Raw genomic sequence first — 19,179 nt, forward strand, 5'->3', positions numbered from 1 at the left:
CAGTAGAATGAAGTGATCTCTCACTATTCCTTCTAGCCCAAGATTTCTTTGATCTGAGGATATGTACCTTTGATAGTGATTCTAATGGAACTAAAAAGTAGTATATTATTATCCCACAGATTTTAGCTATTTCTCCCTGATGGAGTGATGAATGATTCACATTACAACAGATGATTCACACACTTCACAGGGCAGACATTTTAACACCTGTCAAATCAAAGAAATGACCCAGGACAAAAAGGGAAAGAGGGCACAGTTACATCCTGTTAATGCAGGGGTTTGGCTAATGCTTACTTTCTTCTGTTTGTTTATGTGTCTATCCACATTCTTCAGGTATAAATATACCTACCTTTCCATCTAGCAGGTATTTGTTGTGCAGTTTCAGAGTGCTAGCACTGGAGATATTTGCATCTGAGGGGTAAATAAATAATATCCCTCTCTTCCTTTTCAGGTTCCTGAACCAACTGAGAAAGACAGATGCTTAAGATCAAATGTGAACCTTATTACTAAGAAGGCTAATGGAAAAACTGATTTCAGTTCTACAACTAAATAGGCTTACTCACACTTCTCTGGCAACAGATAGACATTTCCACCTTGTCATTGACATAGATGGACAGCAATACTTTCCTCTTTGGCAGAGGGAGAATCATACCCACAGTGAAATAATGAATCAGCTATTGCCCATTTCTGTGGCCCGACTGATGAGTGAGAGAAAAGATCAATAAGAGGATGAGTTGATCATGTTTAGTTTCCTCTCTGAAATCCACAATTTGGTAGACACAGAGACGGATTATAAATGATTGCTTCCTCTCTTGAGGAATAAAGTGGAAATTATCTTCCCTCTGTAAGAACATGAGAAGTGGGGGAAAATTGTCCAGGGAAAAGTCCTGGAAGTGTGAATTTTTATAACAATAAGTACTTTGATGTCCTTGGAGCATAAGATGTGGCCTGGGAAGAGACCCATACATTAATATATGTTATTATGCCAGGCATTAATATCACTATTCTATGCATTAATGTTATTAATTCCATGAATGTGGCAGGTCTTTTTTTTTTAACATTTAATGTTGACTCAGCTGTCTACTGAGTGTTCTGAAAAAACACAAGGAAGCCATAGTAATGCAGTGTATACATACATCCTTTTCTGCATATTAGGAACCTATAGTCTAATTAGAGATGTAAGCTTTCACACATGAAAAGACAGGTAAATGTAGAAGACAATTTCTTATGAGTTCCAATGAGTCATGAGACAGTACTGGAGGAGTTCACAGGTGGAAGGGCATGCAGGGAATGAGAGGTATGGAGAGGAACTAGGAGATCAGGAAAGTCTTTCTGGGGGAGTGAAGACTTGACTAGGCTTTAAAAATTTTATAAAAGAAGGCAGGATTTCTAGTAGGGAATCTTAGAAACACAAGGATAAAAAGAACATGCATAGACCATTTGAGGGATGGTGAAGAAATCACCCTAATTAGAATAAGCATGTTGGGTAGTGGGAGTTAAATCTGGGAAGGTGGTTTGAAGTTATATTTTGAAGGATCTTGTTGGGTGAAGTAAGGATCCATGGATTTGCTCTTTGGAGCAGGAGAGAGTAATTAAAATATTTGAAGCAGCAGAATTATGTCATCACATTCAGTTATTTAGAGAGATAATTTTGATAATATTAATGTAAGAAGATACCTTGAAAAGGGACAGATGGAATAAAGATGAGACAAATTAGGAGCCCATTGCTATCTTCGAGAAAAAAGATTAGGACCAGGTCAGTGGCAATGGGAAGTCAAAAGGAGAGATGTAAGAAGCTGCTTCTTCTTCTTCTTCTTCTTCTTCTTCTTCTTCTTCTTCTTCTTCTTCTTCTTCTTCTTTTTTTTTGACAGCAATCAATGGGAAACTCTATGCCAACCTTAGGGGTCTTACCATGTACCAAGGAGAACGAGTGGCCTGGTACATGCTGGGCATGGGCCAAGATGTGGACCTGCATACCATCCACTTCCATGCAGAGAGCTTCCTCTATCGGGTGAGCTGGAAAGGGGGCTGAGTCCCTCAAGGATGATTAGAACAGTGGTTTAGCAGCAATTGAGAAAAAGGGTAATAGCGTGGAACAAGGTAACAACTAGTTAAAAGAGCAGAGGTCTAGTACATGGAGTACTGAGCTGGAAATTTTAGTCTGGCTGTATATCCCAGGGTCAATAACTTCCTGCTAGGCCCTAGCTTTCTCTTCTGATGTGGAAGAGAAAAAATGGTCCATTTATCAGTAAGGAGACTGAAGGAATCAATATCAAGACTCAATGTCAAGGACTCAATGTCAAGGAATCAATGTCAAGGACTTGAGACTCAATGAGCAGTGATTTTTAAGAACAAGGAATTTCAGAGTGGCATCTCAGAATTGCTGAAAGTCCTTAATCTATTAAAAGAAGAGCTTCAACTTAGAGGGCACATGGAACAATATGTAGATTTTGAAAACAGTTTAGTCTTAGGTAAAGGTGGAAGAGTTGGGGGCATTGATATAGACTTCGAGATTTAGAAGTGCTGAAAAAGACAATGGCAAAGATAACTTTATTTCAATCAATTTCTTTTCTTTTTTTTTTTTTTTTTTTTTTTTTTTTTTTTTTTTTTTTTTGAGACGAAGTCTCGCTCTGTCGCCCAGGCTGGAGTGCAGTGGCTGGATCTCGGCTCACTGTAAGCTCCGCCTCAGCCTCCCGAGTAGCTGGGACTACAGGCGCCTGCCACCTCGCCTGGCTAATTTTTTTTGTATTTTTTGGCAGAGATGGGGTTTCACCGTGTTAGGCAGGATGGTCTCGATCTCCTGACCTCGTGATCCGCCCATCCCGGCCTCCCAAAGTGCTGGGATTACAGGCTTGAGCCACCACGCCTGGCCTATTTGAATCAATTTCTAAAGGAAATATATGCCTCATTCATAGGGGTAAAAGCTTACACCAAATTCTTCATATTTTAGCCTGCTGAAAATTATAAAGATACTTGTTTTGAACTCTCTAAAGTAACCTAGAAATTATCTTACTTTGGGACACTTTAAGAGGAGACGGGCGGATCACGAGGTCAGGAGATCGAGACCATCCTGGCTAACACAATGAAACCCCGTCTCCACTAAAAATACAAAAAAATTAGCCGGGCGTGGTGGCGGCGCCTGTAGTCCCAGCTACTCGGGAGGCTGAGGCAGGAGAATGGCGGGAACCCAGGAGGCGGAGCTTGCAGTGAGCCGAGATCGCGCCACTGCACTCCAGCCTGGGCGACAGAGCGAGACTCTGCCTCAAAAAAAAAAAAAAAAAAAAAAAGAGGAGAAAGTCACCTCTGTTGATTTAGTTTCTGTGGGTGGGTTCATTGGAGATACGAATAAAGTGGACTTTTTTTTTTTTTTTTTTGAGATGGAGTCTCACTCTGTCGTCCAGGCTGGAATGCGGTGGCGTGATCTCAGCTTACTGCAAGCTCCATCTCCCAGGTTCACACCATTCTACTGTTTCTGCCTTCTGAGTAGCTGGGACTGCAGGCGTCTGCCACCACACCAGGCTATTTTTTTTTTTTTTTTTTTTTTTTTTTTTTGTATTTTTTAGTAGAGACGAGATTTCACTGCGTTAGCCAGGATGGTTTCGATAAAGTAGACTTTTAAAGCCATTCACTGGTCTAGGAATCTTGGAGTCTCAGCTCCCTAATGTGGACATCACAAATTTTTAGTTCCTGAAAGCTCTAAGATGATCTTTATATCCTTCACTTCCTCTTCCTCATTCCCAATCTCTCTTGCAGAATGGTGAGAACTACCGGGCAGATGTGGTGGATCTGTTCCCAGGGACTTTTGAGGTGGTAGAGATGGTGGCCAGCAACCCTGGGACATGGTTGTTGCACTGCCATGTGACTGACCATGTCCATGCTGGCATGGAGACCCTCTTCACTGTTTTTTCTCGAACAGGTAAGTCCTAACTTCCCCAAAACGATCATCTTTTAACACTTTAGCCTATAGGAACCAGATAATACCAAAAAGCCTCTTGATTGTCTCCTCCTGATCCCAGAATAAGCATGTCTTAAGACAGAGCATAGACTCCCTCTAGATATTGCCCCAACCAATATTTCTAATCCTCCATTCCACCTGTCCCTCCATTGCCCCAACTGATATTTCTAATCCCCTGACACCTGTCCCTCTGCTAATTACTTCAAAACCTGTTGAGCTCGCATGGGTTGACCCAGCCTGAAACTGGTTTGGCTCTATGCATTGAAGTCTAGTGCAGGTCTGCTTCTTTTCAAATAAATTTAACTTATATACAAATGTATTACTTGACTGTATTAGAGTAACTGATTATTTCAAGGAATATTGCTAATTAGTCTTTCTAAAAAGAGAATAAAAATAAGTCTAACAGTCACCCATTAAATTAATTTGTTTTGTGGGGTTGTGAAAGGCAATTCTTTCCTTTTCTTTCCTTTTCTTTTCTTTTTTTTTTTTTTTTTTCTTAGAGTCAGGGTATTGATCTATCACCCAGGCTGGAGTACAGTGGTGCAATCATGGCTCATTGGAGCTTCAGACTCTTAGGCTCAAGCGATCCTACCACATGAGCCTCCCAAGTAGCTGGGACTGCAGGAATGTGCCACCACACAAGGCTAATTTTTATACTTTTTGTAGAGAAGAGGGTCTACCTATGTTACGCAGGCTGGTTCCAAACTCTTGGCCTCCTTCTGCAGCAGCAATCCTCCTGCCTTGGTCTCCCAAAGTGCTGGGATTGCAGGCATAAGCCACTGCACCTGGCCTAGCTTTTATCTTTAGGCATAGGGTTTTGCCTAGGCTGGTTTCAAATTTCTGGGCTCAAACCATCCTTCCACATCAGCCTCCCAAGTCACTGGGATTACAGGAATGAGCCCCCACATCTAGCAAGACAGTTCTTTTTGGTTTTTGAATATCTTCATCTAAGGCTAGAAAGAGATATTGACCTTCAATTACAGCTTATCTCAGAGTTACTACCAAGGGTGGAAAAAACTTTTTCTTTATATTTTATATGGAGAGGGAGCAGCTGGGGCAATTTCTTCACCAGCCACTCTTTGTTCTTCACCAAAAAATGTAGATGGGTAGGCTGTGTTGGCTTTTGTGTCTTTGGGTAATTAAAGGGTCAAATATCTTACTTCTTAAGGTTCTTGACCCGAGTCCAGCTGCCAACACTATTTGCCTTCCAAGAAGCCCTATAGAGCCTTTTGGGGTCCACAGAAATCAAGGCTGTTTTTTTTTTTTTTTTCCTATGCTTTTAAAGAATATATAGACACTATTTAAACAAAAATGGTATTCTGGGGTTGTCAGTCACTGGCACTCTATCAACAGGAATAGTGAATGGGAAAATGTCTTTGAATATTCAAATAAACTTAGCAAATGAGGGTAGAGAACACAAATCTTCTGTTTATCCTCAGGGAGGGAGATGAATGATTGTACATTATGACTTCCTATATCATTTAAAAGATTTATTCTCTGTCAACTAATACTCCTAGAATGCAGCTTCCACTTAACTACTCAGGAGCTATTCCCTAGCACCCAGATTTACAGAAACTTCTTTGTTTTGTTGTAAGTACATAGAACAAAAGTCAAGTGATACATCATCAGGGAGATATAGATCCAGAACAACAGGTTTTCTCTATATGTAGTAATGGGATATCCCAAATATGAGCCATCCAATATATGAGACCATTTCAATACATATTTCCAGGGTACTTCCATGAGGAAGTATAGCTCATGTCTCTCTGTGACAATGAGCCAGCCCATAAATATTTTCTATTTGCCTTTTTGGTTTTTTTTAAACCCACTATGGCCTAATTTCATGTTGTTTCAACTCCATATGTGTTCACAGGTCAACAGGAAGGAAGAGTTGAAAAGATAGAGGGAAAAGACTAATTCTTGAAACAAGGTTTCTGATAAGGCAGCAGGGAATGAGAATCAGAGCTAACATGAAAGATTAGTGCAAGAGTGGAGGAAAGTAATCTTTCTACTGTAAGAAGAAAGAAGACAGAAAATATAAGGATCAATGTGTAGGTTTGGCCAGGGGGTTTGACAGACTGACAGAGAATTTCAGCCTATGGTCTTTCTCTTCTCTCTGATGGAGCAAATAGAGTCATCTGCTGAGAATGAAGGGCAGGTGATAGGGTACAGGGTTTGAGAAAAGTGGACAAAAGTTTGAAATAGCCACTCTGGTGAATGGGAAATAAATTATCGCCAGGCAGCATTGATGATTTAGCTGAAATTGGACACGAAGAATATTAATCTTTACAATTGTGTGATTTTCTCTGGCAGCATTCAGCATACCAGACAAAATACAGGGAAATTACAGTTACTGGAGTTTGAGTAGATTATTGCAACACTCTTGGTAGATTAGGAGTTGAAGTGATAGACCTTGGAGTCTCACTTGGTCAGGAATGGAAGAAAAGACAGGATGAAGCTATTAGGTTGAGGAAAAAAATTGAAGGGTTTGAAAGCTAGAGGTCTCATGGCAGGGGAGGATAACAAGTTTTTGAAATACAGTGTATTAGAGCACTGAAAGGATGGGAGGTTGTTGTTAGATTTTAGATTTCTGAGATGTAACAATTCTTGACAACAAGGTTAATGTGACCATTTGAGTGGTTGGTAGAATTGGAGTAGACATCAAAGTTATTGGAGTTAAAAGGTCCGGAAACTGTGAGGCTTGAGTATTTGATGTGTCAGCACCCATGGCTGGAATTGAGGGAGATGAAGACTGAGCCAGCTACTAAAGACTTCCATAAATGAAGAGAACTGCTAGCTAACGATAATAAGAAATGATTGTAGTTCTAGCCAAATAATATGAGCCTCAGAAGAGATATATCTTTACAAAAAGAGGAGAAACAATTATCTCAAAGAAGCATTGAGGGGATGTAAATGAAGTATGGTCCTCAGAGAAGAACTCAGCTTTATTAAATCAAGGAGAGGAAGAAGTGTTCTGAGAAGATGTTGAATGTGTAGGGAAGTATGTTTGGCAAGGAGCAGGGATTTCCTGAAGGAAGTGTGGCAAATGGTGGGAAAAAGAGCAATAATGGGAATAGAGGAAGTGCCAAGAAATATGTAAATAATAGCAGAGGGGTGATTTACATTTTGGACTCCAAGCCTGTTATCTTGCCCATATTTCATATCACTGTTCAAAATCAAATCAACATGCTAATATTGACTTTGACTATAAAGTAGTAAATTCTACCTTTATTTTGCTTACTTTATCACAGAGAAATTCTGCAACCAATGTTGACCTTTCATAGGGGGGTCTATGAATTGGTAGGAAGAACAACAAGGCTAACCTCTTGTCTTTTTCCCTCCCAACCAGAGCACTTAAGCACTATCACCACCATCACCAAAGAGGCTGAAAAAGGTACGTAAAATGATGCACAGACTGGGTAGTTATACGTAGTGTGCCTGTGTGTAGGGTGGGTGAGGTACATTTAGGGAATGGGACTTATGTGACTGAAAGTTAGAATACATCAGCAGAAAGTATCCTGAGACGTCCGCAAGACTTCAGAAGCCAAAGAATGAAGGTTTAACTTCCCTCAGCAGGTTAATTCTCTCTGGCTTCCACCCCAGACCTCCTGAGTTGGGGAAAACAGCCTCCTCCCCATTTAAAGGCTGCTATTTTAGCTTTTCATCTAACATGTGAGAGGAGAAGAAAATTCTAGATGCTAGTCAAAAACCAAATACTGCATGTTCTCACTTATAAATGGGAGTTAAGCTATGAGTATGCAAAGGTATACAGAATGGCATAATGGACATTGGAGACTCAGAAGCAAGGAGAGTAGAAGAGCAGTGAGGAATAAAAAACTACCTATTAGGTACAATGTACACTACTTGGGTAATGGGTGCCCTAAAATCTCAGACTTTACCACTATACGATTCATCCATGTAACCAAAAACCACTTGTACTTGTACTCCTAAAGCTGTTGAATATATATATATATAAAATCTAGGTCCTGCTGGGTGGGACATGGAAAAGTTGTAGCACAAATATGAATTCCCCCTAGGGACAGTGTGAAACTAGATGAAACACCACATGTTCTTCAACAGCTATTTTTATTCTTGCCTCTTTCCCTTTCATCTATGGAATACCAAGGACTTAAACCTTTGGAACCAGCCATTTCTGACATTGAATACTATAGAGATTATTTTTCTGCACAGCCCGGGTCCAAATAGTGTGTTATTCTCCACCTCATTTGTCTCTGGACTAGGAAAGATCCAGAAAGTTATGAGAGCTAAAAAGAACATTAGAGATAATTAGTAGTTTAGTCTGAGGTTTTACAGCTGTTTTGGAGAAGTCTTAATGATCTGCCTAAGTATCACATGGACTGTTAACCAGGGGACCAGGATATGTCCTGGAGGGGTTGGGGAGAGGTAAGGTGTGATTGTGTGGGTGGGCCTTCAGGCCATATCTCTTTCAACCTGAGCAACTCAATTATTTTATATATATTTAAATATTTTACATATATATTTGCATTCATACATACTTTGTGTGTATATTTGTATATATACATACATATTTTGTGTACATATATATATTACTCATAAGCTATCATTTGTTAAAAAGTTTTCACAATGGGGAAAAAAGCCTTTGAAACTGTTGTTCTAATAAAACCTAATAATTTTCTACATGACAAGCTGAGAAATTGAAAGTGATTTGTTCAGTGTCACAAAAAGAGTATGTGGTAGAATGTAAACTCAGAACCAGGAAGTTTTGAGCTTCTATTTGAACTCATTATATTCTGTCTTCTCTCAGTTGTGTTATAACATTAATTCATCCAGTTATACAATCATCAAAGAAGTGTCAGGTACCAGGGATATCAAAACAAGTAAGACATAGTCGCTATTTTTCAGCGTCTAAAAATGGAATGAGGCAGAGAAATAATAGTTGCAATGCTGGATGCTGTTTGCTGTACAAAAAGGGCAAACAATAATAACAGTTAACATTTATTGGGCACTTCCTGTCTGCTAGGTACTATACTAGATATTTTATAAGTATTGATTCACTTAAATTTTACAATATGCCTTTGTATTAGGTATGGTTATTATTCTAATTTTATAAAAGAGGGAACTGAGGTTTAGATGGGAAGTGAGGGATTGGGTCACTTGGTCCAAGGTCACACAATAAGTAAATTATGGGAGTACAAGGTACAGGTGCTTGGAAAACATAAAGGAAAGAACAATTAATTTTCTAATGAAGTCAAAGAAAACATTGCAGAGACATGTAACATTTAAGGTAGGGCTAGAAAGATAAGAAGGAGTAAAGTGTGTTCAGACAAAAGGATTAGCATAAGCAAAGTCTTAGAAGCCTGAAAGGGGATCACTGTTTATGAGGAGGAAAGAATGAGTTACTATGGCTGAAAAGTAGTAGATAGGACTAGAAGGATAGATTAGAGTCTGATAGTGAGAGTTGGAATGTCTGATTTAAAAGTCTGAGCTTTTCTCTGTAGGCTAATTGGGAATCATCAAAAATTTGTATGCCAAGAACTAACAATCAGATATTTCACTTGGAAAGGTCTATGTGACATCAGTGTTAATATGACCCAAAGAGGTAAGACTGGACAGCCTAGTAGCAGGTTCTTGTCATAGTTTAATGGTCAAAATTGCTATTGATAAGCTGGATGATTGAGTCAAACTTCTTTCTGAAGTTTCCCTTATTGCTTCCAATTCTACCCTCTGAAACCATACAGAACAAGTAAAATTCATCCTTTTTTATATCACAGTCCTTTAGATATTTGAGAAAATGTATCAAGGGCCTTCCCAATCTGAGTCTTAGCTCTTTCCATGGGTGGCCTGGGGCCTCAGTGATTCTCAAGGACCCTTATAGCTGTAACATCATGTTTCCTTGATTCTTTACTTTAACCTCTAAATCCGTTTTCATCAGCTGGTTTTGTGAAGGATAAGGACAGGTCTCCTGTCCTATTTGGATTGACTTGTTTTGTCAGGTGATGACTATAGAAAGTTACCTTTTAGAGTACTCTCCATCTCAGGATGCCCATTTTTTTCTTTCTCCATTTCAGCAGTGACCCCCAGAGACATTGAAGAAGGCAATGTGAAGATGCTGGGCATGCAGATCCCCATAAAGAATGTTGAGATACTGGCCTCTGTTTTGGTTGCCATTGGTGTCACCCTCCTGCTTGTTGTTCTGGCTCTTGGTGGTATGGTTTGGTACCAACATCGACAGAGAAAGCTAAGACGCAATAGGAGGTCCATCCTGGATGACAGCTTCAAGCTTCTGTCTTTCAAGCAGTAACATCTGGAGCCTGGAGATATCCTCAGGAAGCACATCTGTAATGCACTCCCAGCAGGCCATGGACTAATCACTAACCCCAGTGTCAAAGGGGCATGGGTGGTCGGGGGGGGGGAATTAAGCTTATCTGGATATTTCTTTCTTTATTTATTTTACATGGAAACAATAGGATTTTACTTTTTCTTTAGTTTCTTTGCTCTACTTGGGCACCTGGGGCTAAGGGAATACCTTAGTATCTTACATCACAAATTTCAACAGCTACATTATATTGCCTTCTGACACTTGGAAGGTCTTGAAATTTCTAGAAATGTATCCTTCTCACAAAGTGGATACTAAGAGAAAAACTCATTGGTTGGGTTTCTACTTCTTTCAAGGACTCAGGAAAGTTCACTTTGAACTGAGGCCAAGTGAGCTGTTAAGATAACCCACATTTAAACTAAAGGCTAAGAATTTAGGCTTGATGGGAAATTGAAGGTAGTCTGAGGACTGGGAATCCAAATTGAATTTTGATTCTCCTTGGCAGTGAACTATTTTGGAGAAGTGGTGAATGGGTTGTTGCTGCTGTGAGCACGTACAACCTCTGGAGCCAGAAGCTCCTCAAGAAAGGCAGTCCTCCAGGTTCCTGAACAGTGGCACTGAAAGGAATGTTGAGTCACCTCTTCAAGTTTTAGACAGCAAACCCTATCCATTAAAGTACTTGTTAGAACCCTGAAAGACTGAATTTGGTGATTTTTGATGGTCTCTGTGACTTCTGTCTCTGTGATTGAAACAGAAAACACTTAGGGTGTGAGTGAGTATAGTATGCATTTGTCTAGCCTTTGTAGAACCTACAAGTTTTTGTTTTAGAAATGAGGAAACTGTTCCAGAGGAAGCATCAAAGAGTGTTGGGTACCACCCTAGAAAAGGAGCTATCGCATAAATGACAAAAATTTTCTGCATGCCAAGAAAATTTGTCAGAGGGAAATAGAAGTCTGAGATGAGACTCAAACTTGTCCAGTGGGACAGGAGAAGTAGGACTATATCTTGTGGGGCCTTTTTGGCAGTGGTGGTGTGAAAGGTCTAGTTGCAACTTTGGGGGCTTCCTTATAGGATGGAGTCATTCTTTCTGGTATTTTACAGCAATATTCCTTTGTTACATGCAAATTTGAGCCTCTGTAAAATATTGGTTAGAGAGCACAGATAAGTGATAAATTTTAAATTGGGTAAGATGGCCCACCCCACTGCAGTATCCATAATACTGTACCACATGGCAAGTGGAGAATAGAAGAGATATCAAGGAGAGTAAAGATGATAATTCAATTATGCACTGTTTTACACTTTAAAAAGCATTTTAATTCCTGATTGCATTGGGATTACATCAGAGCAAGACATTTTACATTTGAGTAATGTTATACACTTAATACATTTGAATGAACAAAACGTATGGACATTAAGTAACTTCATCCAAGACCCCTCAGCTAGAAGTTGAACAGGGATTCAAATATTCATCTATTTGACTCCAAATACCTATTTCATCCTCCTATATCATGAAAACATCCACTAATTTCCATCCACCTTAGCCATATTGATTCCAGCTTTTCTGTCTGTCCAGCAATCTGTCTGTCTAGATAGCAACCTCTTGCAGATAAAATGTAGAAACCCACAGAGCTGGTGTTCAGTTAAAATATAATGTTAAAGTTTGGAGGGGAAAACACAATCCAGAGGGTATTATTCCTCTTATTTTTCCATGGTCAGTGGGTTCCTGGAGAGCTTTACTGAGAATCTCAGAAATACAATGTGGGTGGAAGGGAGATTTAGATGGCTAGTTATCCGAGGGTTAGTATTTAAGCCATTGAAGAATCAATGCATTTAACAGCAGCAGAACTCTTTTGGCCTGCAGTTAACATGGATGTTAATGAAGACGAAGTACATGCTAGGAATTCCAGTCAATTAATGGTTATATTTTACATGCAACTGGGAGGTTCTTAGCTTGGTCTCAATTGTAAATCTAAGAGACTAGGAGTGGTGGATGAGATGGAGTGCATTTCTTCTTATTCTGTAATCTTACTCCAGGTCAAGGAATAGAAACTCAGAGCCCATGTATTTAAGAAAGAAATATATTTCTGTTGTAAGTTTGCTCCAAGTAGGGATGCAAGTAGCTATTTTTGATAGTCAAGTGACATTGCCATTTATTCAGTTGCTCAAGCTGGAATTTTTTTTTAATACTTTTTTTTTATACTTTATACTAAGGTACATGTGCATAACGTGCAGGTTTGTTACATATGTATACTTGTGCCATGTTGGTGTGCTGCAACCATCAACTCGTCAGCAACCATCAACTCGTCATTTACAACGGGTATAACTCTCAATGCAATCGCTCCCCCCTCCCCCCTCCCCGTGATAGGCCCCAGTGTGTGATGTTCCCCTTCCCGAGTCCAAGTGATCTCATTGCTCAGTTCCCACCTATGAGTGAGAACATGTGGTGTTTGGTTTTCTGTTCTTGCGATAGTTTGCTGAGAATGATGGTTTCCAGCTGCATCCATGTCCCTACAAAGGGCACAAACTCATTCTATTTTATGGCTGCGTAGTATTCCATGGTGTATATGTGCCACATTTTCTTAATCCAGTCTGTCACGGATGGACATTGGGGTTGATTCCAAGTCTTTGCTATTGTGAATAGTGCCACAATAAATATATGTGTGCATGTGTCTTTATAGCAGCATGATTTATAATCCTTTGGGTATATACCCAGTAATGGTATGGCTGGGTCCTATGGTACTTCTAGTTCTAGATCCTTGAGGAATCACCATACTGTTTTCCATAACGGTTGAACTAGTTTACAATCCCACCAACACCAACAGTGTAAAAGTGTTCCTATTTCTCCACATCCTCTCCAGCACCTATTGTTTCCTGACTTTTTAATGATTGCCATTGTAACTCGTGTGAGAAGGTATCTCATTGTGGTTTTGATTTGCATTTCTCTGATGGCCAGTGATGATGAGCATTTTTTCATGTGTCTGTTGGCTTTATGAATGTCCTCTTTTGAGAAATGTCTATTCATATCCATTGCGCACTTTTTGATGGGGTTGTTTGTTTTTTTCTTGTAAATTTGTTTGAGTTTTTGTAGGTTCTGGATATTAGCCCTTTGTCTAATGAGTAGATTGCAAAAATTTTCTCCCATTCTGTAGGTTGCCTGTTCACTCTGATGGTAGTTTCTTTTGCTGTGCAGAAGCTCTTTAGTTTAATGAGATCCAATTTGTCAATTTTGGCTTTTGCTACCGTTGCTTTTGGTGTTTTAGACATGAAGTCCTTGCCTATGCCTATGTCCTGAATGGTATTACCTAGGTTTTCTTCTAGGGTTTTTATGGTATTAGGTCTAACATTTAAGTCTCTAATCCATCTTGAATTAATTTTCGTATAAGGAGTAAGGAAAGGATCCAGTTTCAGCTTTCTACTGATGGCTATCCATTTTTTCCAGCACCATTTATTAAATAGGGAATCCTTTCCCCATTTCTTGTTTTTCTCATGTTTATCAAAGATCAGATGGCTGTAGATGTGTGGTAGTATTTCTGAGGACTCTGTTCTGTTCCATTGGTCTCTATCTCTGTTTTGGTACCAGTACCATGCTGTTTTGGTTACTGTAGCCTTGTAGTACAGTTTGAAGTGAGGTAGCGTGATGCCTCCAGCTTTGTTCTTTTGACTTAGGATTGTCTTGGAGATGTGGGCTCCTTTGGTTCCATATGAACTTTAAAGCAATATTTTCCAATTCTGTGAAGAAACTCATTGGTAGCTCAATGAGGATAGCATTGAATCTATAAATTCCCTTGGGCAGTATGGCCATTTTGATGATATTGACTCTTCCTATCCATGAACATGGTATGTTTTTCCATTTGTTTATGTCCTCTTTTATTTCACTGAGCAGTGGTTTGTAGTTCTCCTTGAAGAGGTCCTTTACATCCCTTGTAAGTTGGATTCCTAGGTATTTTATTCTCTTTGAAGCAATTGTAAATGGAAGTTCATTCATGTTTTGGCTCTATGTTTGTCTGTTACTGGTGTATAAGAATGCTTGTGACTTTTGCACATTAATTTTGTATCCTGAGACTTTGCTGAAGTTTCTTATCAGCTTAGGGAGATTTTGGGCTGAGACAATGGGGTTTTCTAAATATACAATCATGTCATCTGCCAACAAGGACAATTTGACTTCTTCTTTTCCTAACTGATTACCCTTGATTTCTTTCTCTTGCCTGATTGCCCCAGCCAGAACTTCCAACACCATGTTGAATAGGAGTGGTGAGAGAGGGCATCCCAGTCTTGTGCCAGTTTTCAAAGGGAATTTTTCCAGTTTTTGCACATTCAGTATGATATTGGCTGTGAGTTTGTCATAAATAGCTCTTATTATTTTGAGGTACGTTCCATCAATACCGAATTTTTTGAGAGTTTTTAGCATGAAGGGCTGTTGAATTTTGTCCAAGGCCTTTTCTGTGTCTATTGAGATAATCATGTGGTTTTTGTCTTTGGTTCTGTTTATATGCTGGATTATGTTTATTGATTTGCGAGTGTTGAACTAGCCTTGCATCCCAGGGATGAAGCCCACTTGATCACGGTGGATAAGCTTTTTGATGTGCTGCTGGAACCGGTTTGCCAGTATTTTATTGAGGATTATTGTATCGATGTTTATCAGGGATATTGGTCTAAAATTCTCTTTTTTTGTTGTGTCTCTGCCAGGCTTTGGTATCAGGATGATGTTGGCCTCATAAAATGAGCTAGTGAGGATTCCCTTGTTTTCTATTGATTGGAATAGTTTCGGAAGGAATGGTACCAGCTCCTCCTTGTACCTCTGGTAGAATTCAGCTGTGAATCCATCTGGTCCTGGACTTTTTTTGGTTGGTAGGCTATTAATTATTGCCTCAATTTCAGAGCCTGCTATTGGTCTATTCAAGGATTCAGCTTCTTCCTGATTTAGTCTTGGGAGAGTGTAAGTGTCCAGGAAATTATCCATTTCTTCTAGATTTTCTACTTTATTTGTGTAGAGGTGTTTATAGTATTCTCTGATGGTAGTTTGTATTTCTGTGGGGTCGGTAGTGATATCCCCTTTATCATTTTTTATTACGTCTATTTGATTCTTCTATCTTTTCTTATTTATTATTCTTACTGGCAGTCTATCAATTTTGTTGATGTTTTCAAAAAACCAACTCCTGGATTCATTGATTTTTTGGAGGGTTTTTGTGTCTCTATCTCCTTCAGTTCTGCTCTGATCTTAGTTATTTCTTGCCTTCTGCTAGCTTTTGAATGTGTTTGCTGTTGCTTCTCTAGTTCTTTTAATTGTGATATTAGGGTGTCAATTTTAGATCTTTCCTGCTTTCTCTTGTGGGCATTTAGTGCTATAAATTCCCTCTACACACTGCTTTAAATGTGTCCCAGAGATTCTGGTATGTTGTATCTTTCTTCTCATTGGTTTCAAAGAACATGTTTATTCCTGCCTTCATTTTGTTGTCTACCCAGTAGTCATTCAGGAGCAGGTTATTCAGTTCCCACGTAGTTGAGCGATTTTGATTGAGTTTCTTAGTCCTGAGTTCTAGTTTGATTGCACTGTGGTCTGAGAGACAGTTTGTTATAATTTCTGTTCTTGTACATTTGCTGAGGAGTGCTTTACTTCAAATTATGTGGTCAATTTTGAAATAAGTGTGATGTGGTGCTGAGTAGAATGTATATTCTGTTGATTTGGGGTAGAGATTTCTGTAGATGTCTATTAGGTCTGCTTGCTGCAGAGATGAGTTCAATTCCTGGATATCCTTGTTAGCTTTCTGTCTCATTGATCTGTCTAATGTTGACAGTGGGGTGTTGAAGTCTCCCATTATTATTGTATGGGAGTCTAAGTCTCTTTGTAAGTCTCTAAGGACTTGTTTTATGAATCTGGATGCTCCTATATTGGGTGCATATATATTTAGGATAGTTAGCTCTTCCTGTTGCATTGATCCCTTTACCATTATGTAATGGCTTTCTTTGTCTCTTTTGATCTTCGATGGTTTAAAGTTTGTTTTATCAGAGACTAGTATTGCATCCCCTGCTTTTTTTTGTTCTCCATTTGCTTCGTAGATCTTCCTCCATACCTTTATTTTGAGTCTATGTATGTCTCTGCATGTGAGATGGGTCTCCTGAATACAGCAGACTGATGGGTCTTGACTCTTTATCCAGTTTGCCAGTCTGTGTCTTTTAACTGGAGCATTTAATCCATTTACATTTAAAGTTAATATTGTTATGTGTGAACTTGATCCTGCCATTATGATATTAACTGGTTATTTTGCTTGTTAGTTGATGCAGTTTCTTCCTAGCCTCGATGGTCTTTACATTCTGGCATGTTTTTGCAATGGCTGGTACCGGTTGTTCCTTTCCATGTTTAGTGCTTCTTTCAGGGTCTCTTGTAAGGCAGGCCTAGTGGTGACAAAATCTCTAAGCATTTGCTTATCTGTAAAGGACTTTATTTCTCCTTCACTTATGAAACTTAGTTTGGCTGGATATGAAATTCTGGGTTGAAAATTCTTTTCTTTAAGAATGTTGAATATTGGCCCCCACTCTCTTCTGGCTTGTAGAGTATCTGCCAAGAGATCTGCTGTTAGTCTGATGGGCTTCCCTTTGTGGGTAACCCGACCTTTCTCTCTGGCTGCCCTTAAGATTTTTTCCTTCATTTCAACTTTGGTGAATCTGGCAATTACGTGTCTTGGAGTTGCTCTTCTCGAGGAGTATCTTTGTGGCGTTCTCTGTATTTCCCGAATTTGAATGTTGGCCTGCCCTACTAGGTTGGGGAAGTTCTCCTGGATGATATCCTGAAGAGTGTTTTCCAACTTGGTTCCATTTTCCCCCTCACTTTTAGGCACCCCAATCAGACGTAGATTTGGTCATTTTACATAATCCCATACTTCTTGCAGGCTTTGTTCATTTCTTTTGCTTCTTTTTTCTTTAGATTTCTCTTCTCGCTTCATTTCATTCATTTGATCCTCAATCGCTGATACTCTTTCTTCTAGTTGATTGAATCGGTTACTGAAGCTTGTGCATTTGTCACTTATTTCTCGTGTCATGGTTTTCATCTCTGTCAGTTCGTTTATGGCCTTCTCTGCATTAATTATTCTGGTTATCAATTCTTCCACTCTTTTTTCAAGATTTTTAGTTTCTTTGTGCTGGGTACGTAATTCCTCCTTTAGCTCTGAGATGTTTGATGGACTGAAGCCTTCTTCTCTCATCTCGTCAAAGTCATTCTCCATCCAGCTTTGATCCATTGCTGGTGATGAGCTGCGTTCCTTTGGAGAGGGAGATGTGCTCTTATTTTTTGAATTTCCAGCTTTTCTGCCCTGCTTTTTCCCCATCTTTGTGGTTTTATCTGCCTCTGGTCTTTGATGATGGTGACGTACTGATGGGGTTTTGGTGTGGGTGTCCTTCCTGTTTGTTAGTTTTCCTTCTAACCATCAGGACCCTCAGCTGTAGGTCTGTTGGAGATTGCTTGAGGTCCACTCTGACCCTGTTTGCCTGGGTGTCATCAGCAGAGGCTGCAGAAGATAGACTACTGCTGAACAGCGAGTATACCTGTCTGATTCTTGCTTTGGAAGCTTCCTCTCAGGGGTGTACTCCACCGTGTGAGGTGTGGGGTGTCAGTCTGCCCCTAGTGGGGTATGTCTCCCAGTTAGGCTACTCAGGGGTTAGGGGACCCACTTGAGCAAGCAGTCTGTCCGTTCTCAGATCTCAACCTCCGTGTTTGGAGATCCACCGCTCTCTTCAAAGCTGTCAGACAGAGTTGCTTGCGTCTGCAGAGGTTTCTGCTGCTTTTGTTGTTGTTGTTGTTTAGCTGTGCCCTGTCCTCAGAGGTGGAGTCTACAGAGACTGGCAGGCTGCCTTCAGCTGCTGTGAGCTCCACCCAGTTCGATCTTCCCAGGGCTTTGTTTACCTACTTAAGCCTCAGCAATGGTGGGTGCCCCTCCCCCAGTCTCGCTGCTGCCTTGCGGTTAGATTGCAGACTGGTGTGCTAGCAATGAGGGAGGGTCCGTGGGCATGGGACCCTCCCAGCCAGGTGTGGGATATAATCTCCTAGTGTGCCTGTTTGCTTAAAGTGCAGTATTGGGGAGGGAGTTACCTGATTTTCCAGGTGTTGTGTGTCTCTGTTCCCCTGGCTAGGAAAAGGGATTCTCTTCCCCCTTGCACTTCCCAGGTGAGGCGATGCCTTGCCCTGCTTTAGCTCTCACTGGTTGGGGTGCAGCATCTGACCAGCACCGATTGTCCGGCACTCCCCAGTGAGATGAACCGACTACCTCAGTTGATAATGCAGAAATCTCTTGTCTTCTGTGTCGCTCGTGCTGGGAGCTGGAGACTGGAGCTGTTCCTATTCGGCCATCTTGCTCCGCCACCTCAAGCTGGAAATTATCAGTGTAACACATCAGTGAGTCTTGGTTTTATGTCCAAAATATAATTATCTTATTCATTTGTTTCTATCTCCATTGCTATCCATTTGTTTCCATCTCCATTGCTACCACTTAAGTTTAAAACACAACCATCTGACCCAAAGCAATCTACAGATTCAATAAAATCCCTATCAAAATACCAATGACATTCCTCACAGAAATAGAAAAAAAATCCTAAAATTTATACAGAGCCACAAAAGACACAGAATACCCACAGCTATCGAGGAAAAAGAAAACTGGGGGAATTACGTTACCTGATTTCAAATTATACTACAGAGTTATAGTAACAAAAGCTGTCACATAGACCACTGGAAAAGAATAGAGAGCTCAGAAACAAATCCACACACCTGTGGTGAACTCATTTTCAACAAAAGTGCCAAGAACATACACTGGGAAAAAGAAAGTCTCTTCAATAAATGGTGCTGGGAAAACTGGATATCCCTATGGGGAAGAATGAAACTGGTTCCACTATCACTTGCCATATATAAAAATCAAATAAAAATGGACTAAAGACTTAA

At 40.0% G+C, this 19,179-nt stretch overlaps 1 protein-coding gene across 14 annotated transcripts in view; it reads left to right on the plus strand.

Moving 5' to 3' along the window:
* HEPH (hephaestin) overlaps window positions 1–10,949 on the plus strand; it is a 92,787-nt gene extending 81,838 nt beyond the window's left edge. For 5 of the 14 annotated variants that reach the window (XM_015444147.3, XM_074029225.1, XM_015444148.3 and 2 more), the window contains 4 exons: window positions 1,872–2,011; window positions 3,754–3,916; window positions 7,305–7,349; window positions 10,006–10,949. In XM_015444147.3, the coding sequence (XP_015299633.1) occupies window positions 1,872–2,011; window positions 3,754–3,916; window positions 7,305–7,349; window positions 10,006–10,238 (581 nt within the window). In that variant the 3' untranslated portion in view covers window positions 10,239–10,949. The remainder of the gene's footprint in view (window positions 1–1,871; window positions 2,012–3,753; window positions 3,917–7,304; window positions 7,350–10,005) is intronic. The other 9 variants (XM_074029220.1, XM_074029221.1, XM_065538598.1 and 6 more) reach the window with 3 other exon arrangements.
* Window positions 10,950–19,179: the final 8,230 nt, after the last annotated feature.

This window comes from Macaca fascicularis, chromosome X, assembly GCF_037993035.2.
Source record: "Macaca fascicularis isolate 582-1 chromosome X, T2T-MFA8v1.1".
Classification (NCBI taxonomy): Eukaryota; Metazoa; Chordata; class Mammalia; order Primates; family Cercopithecidae; genus Macaca; species Macaca fascicularis.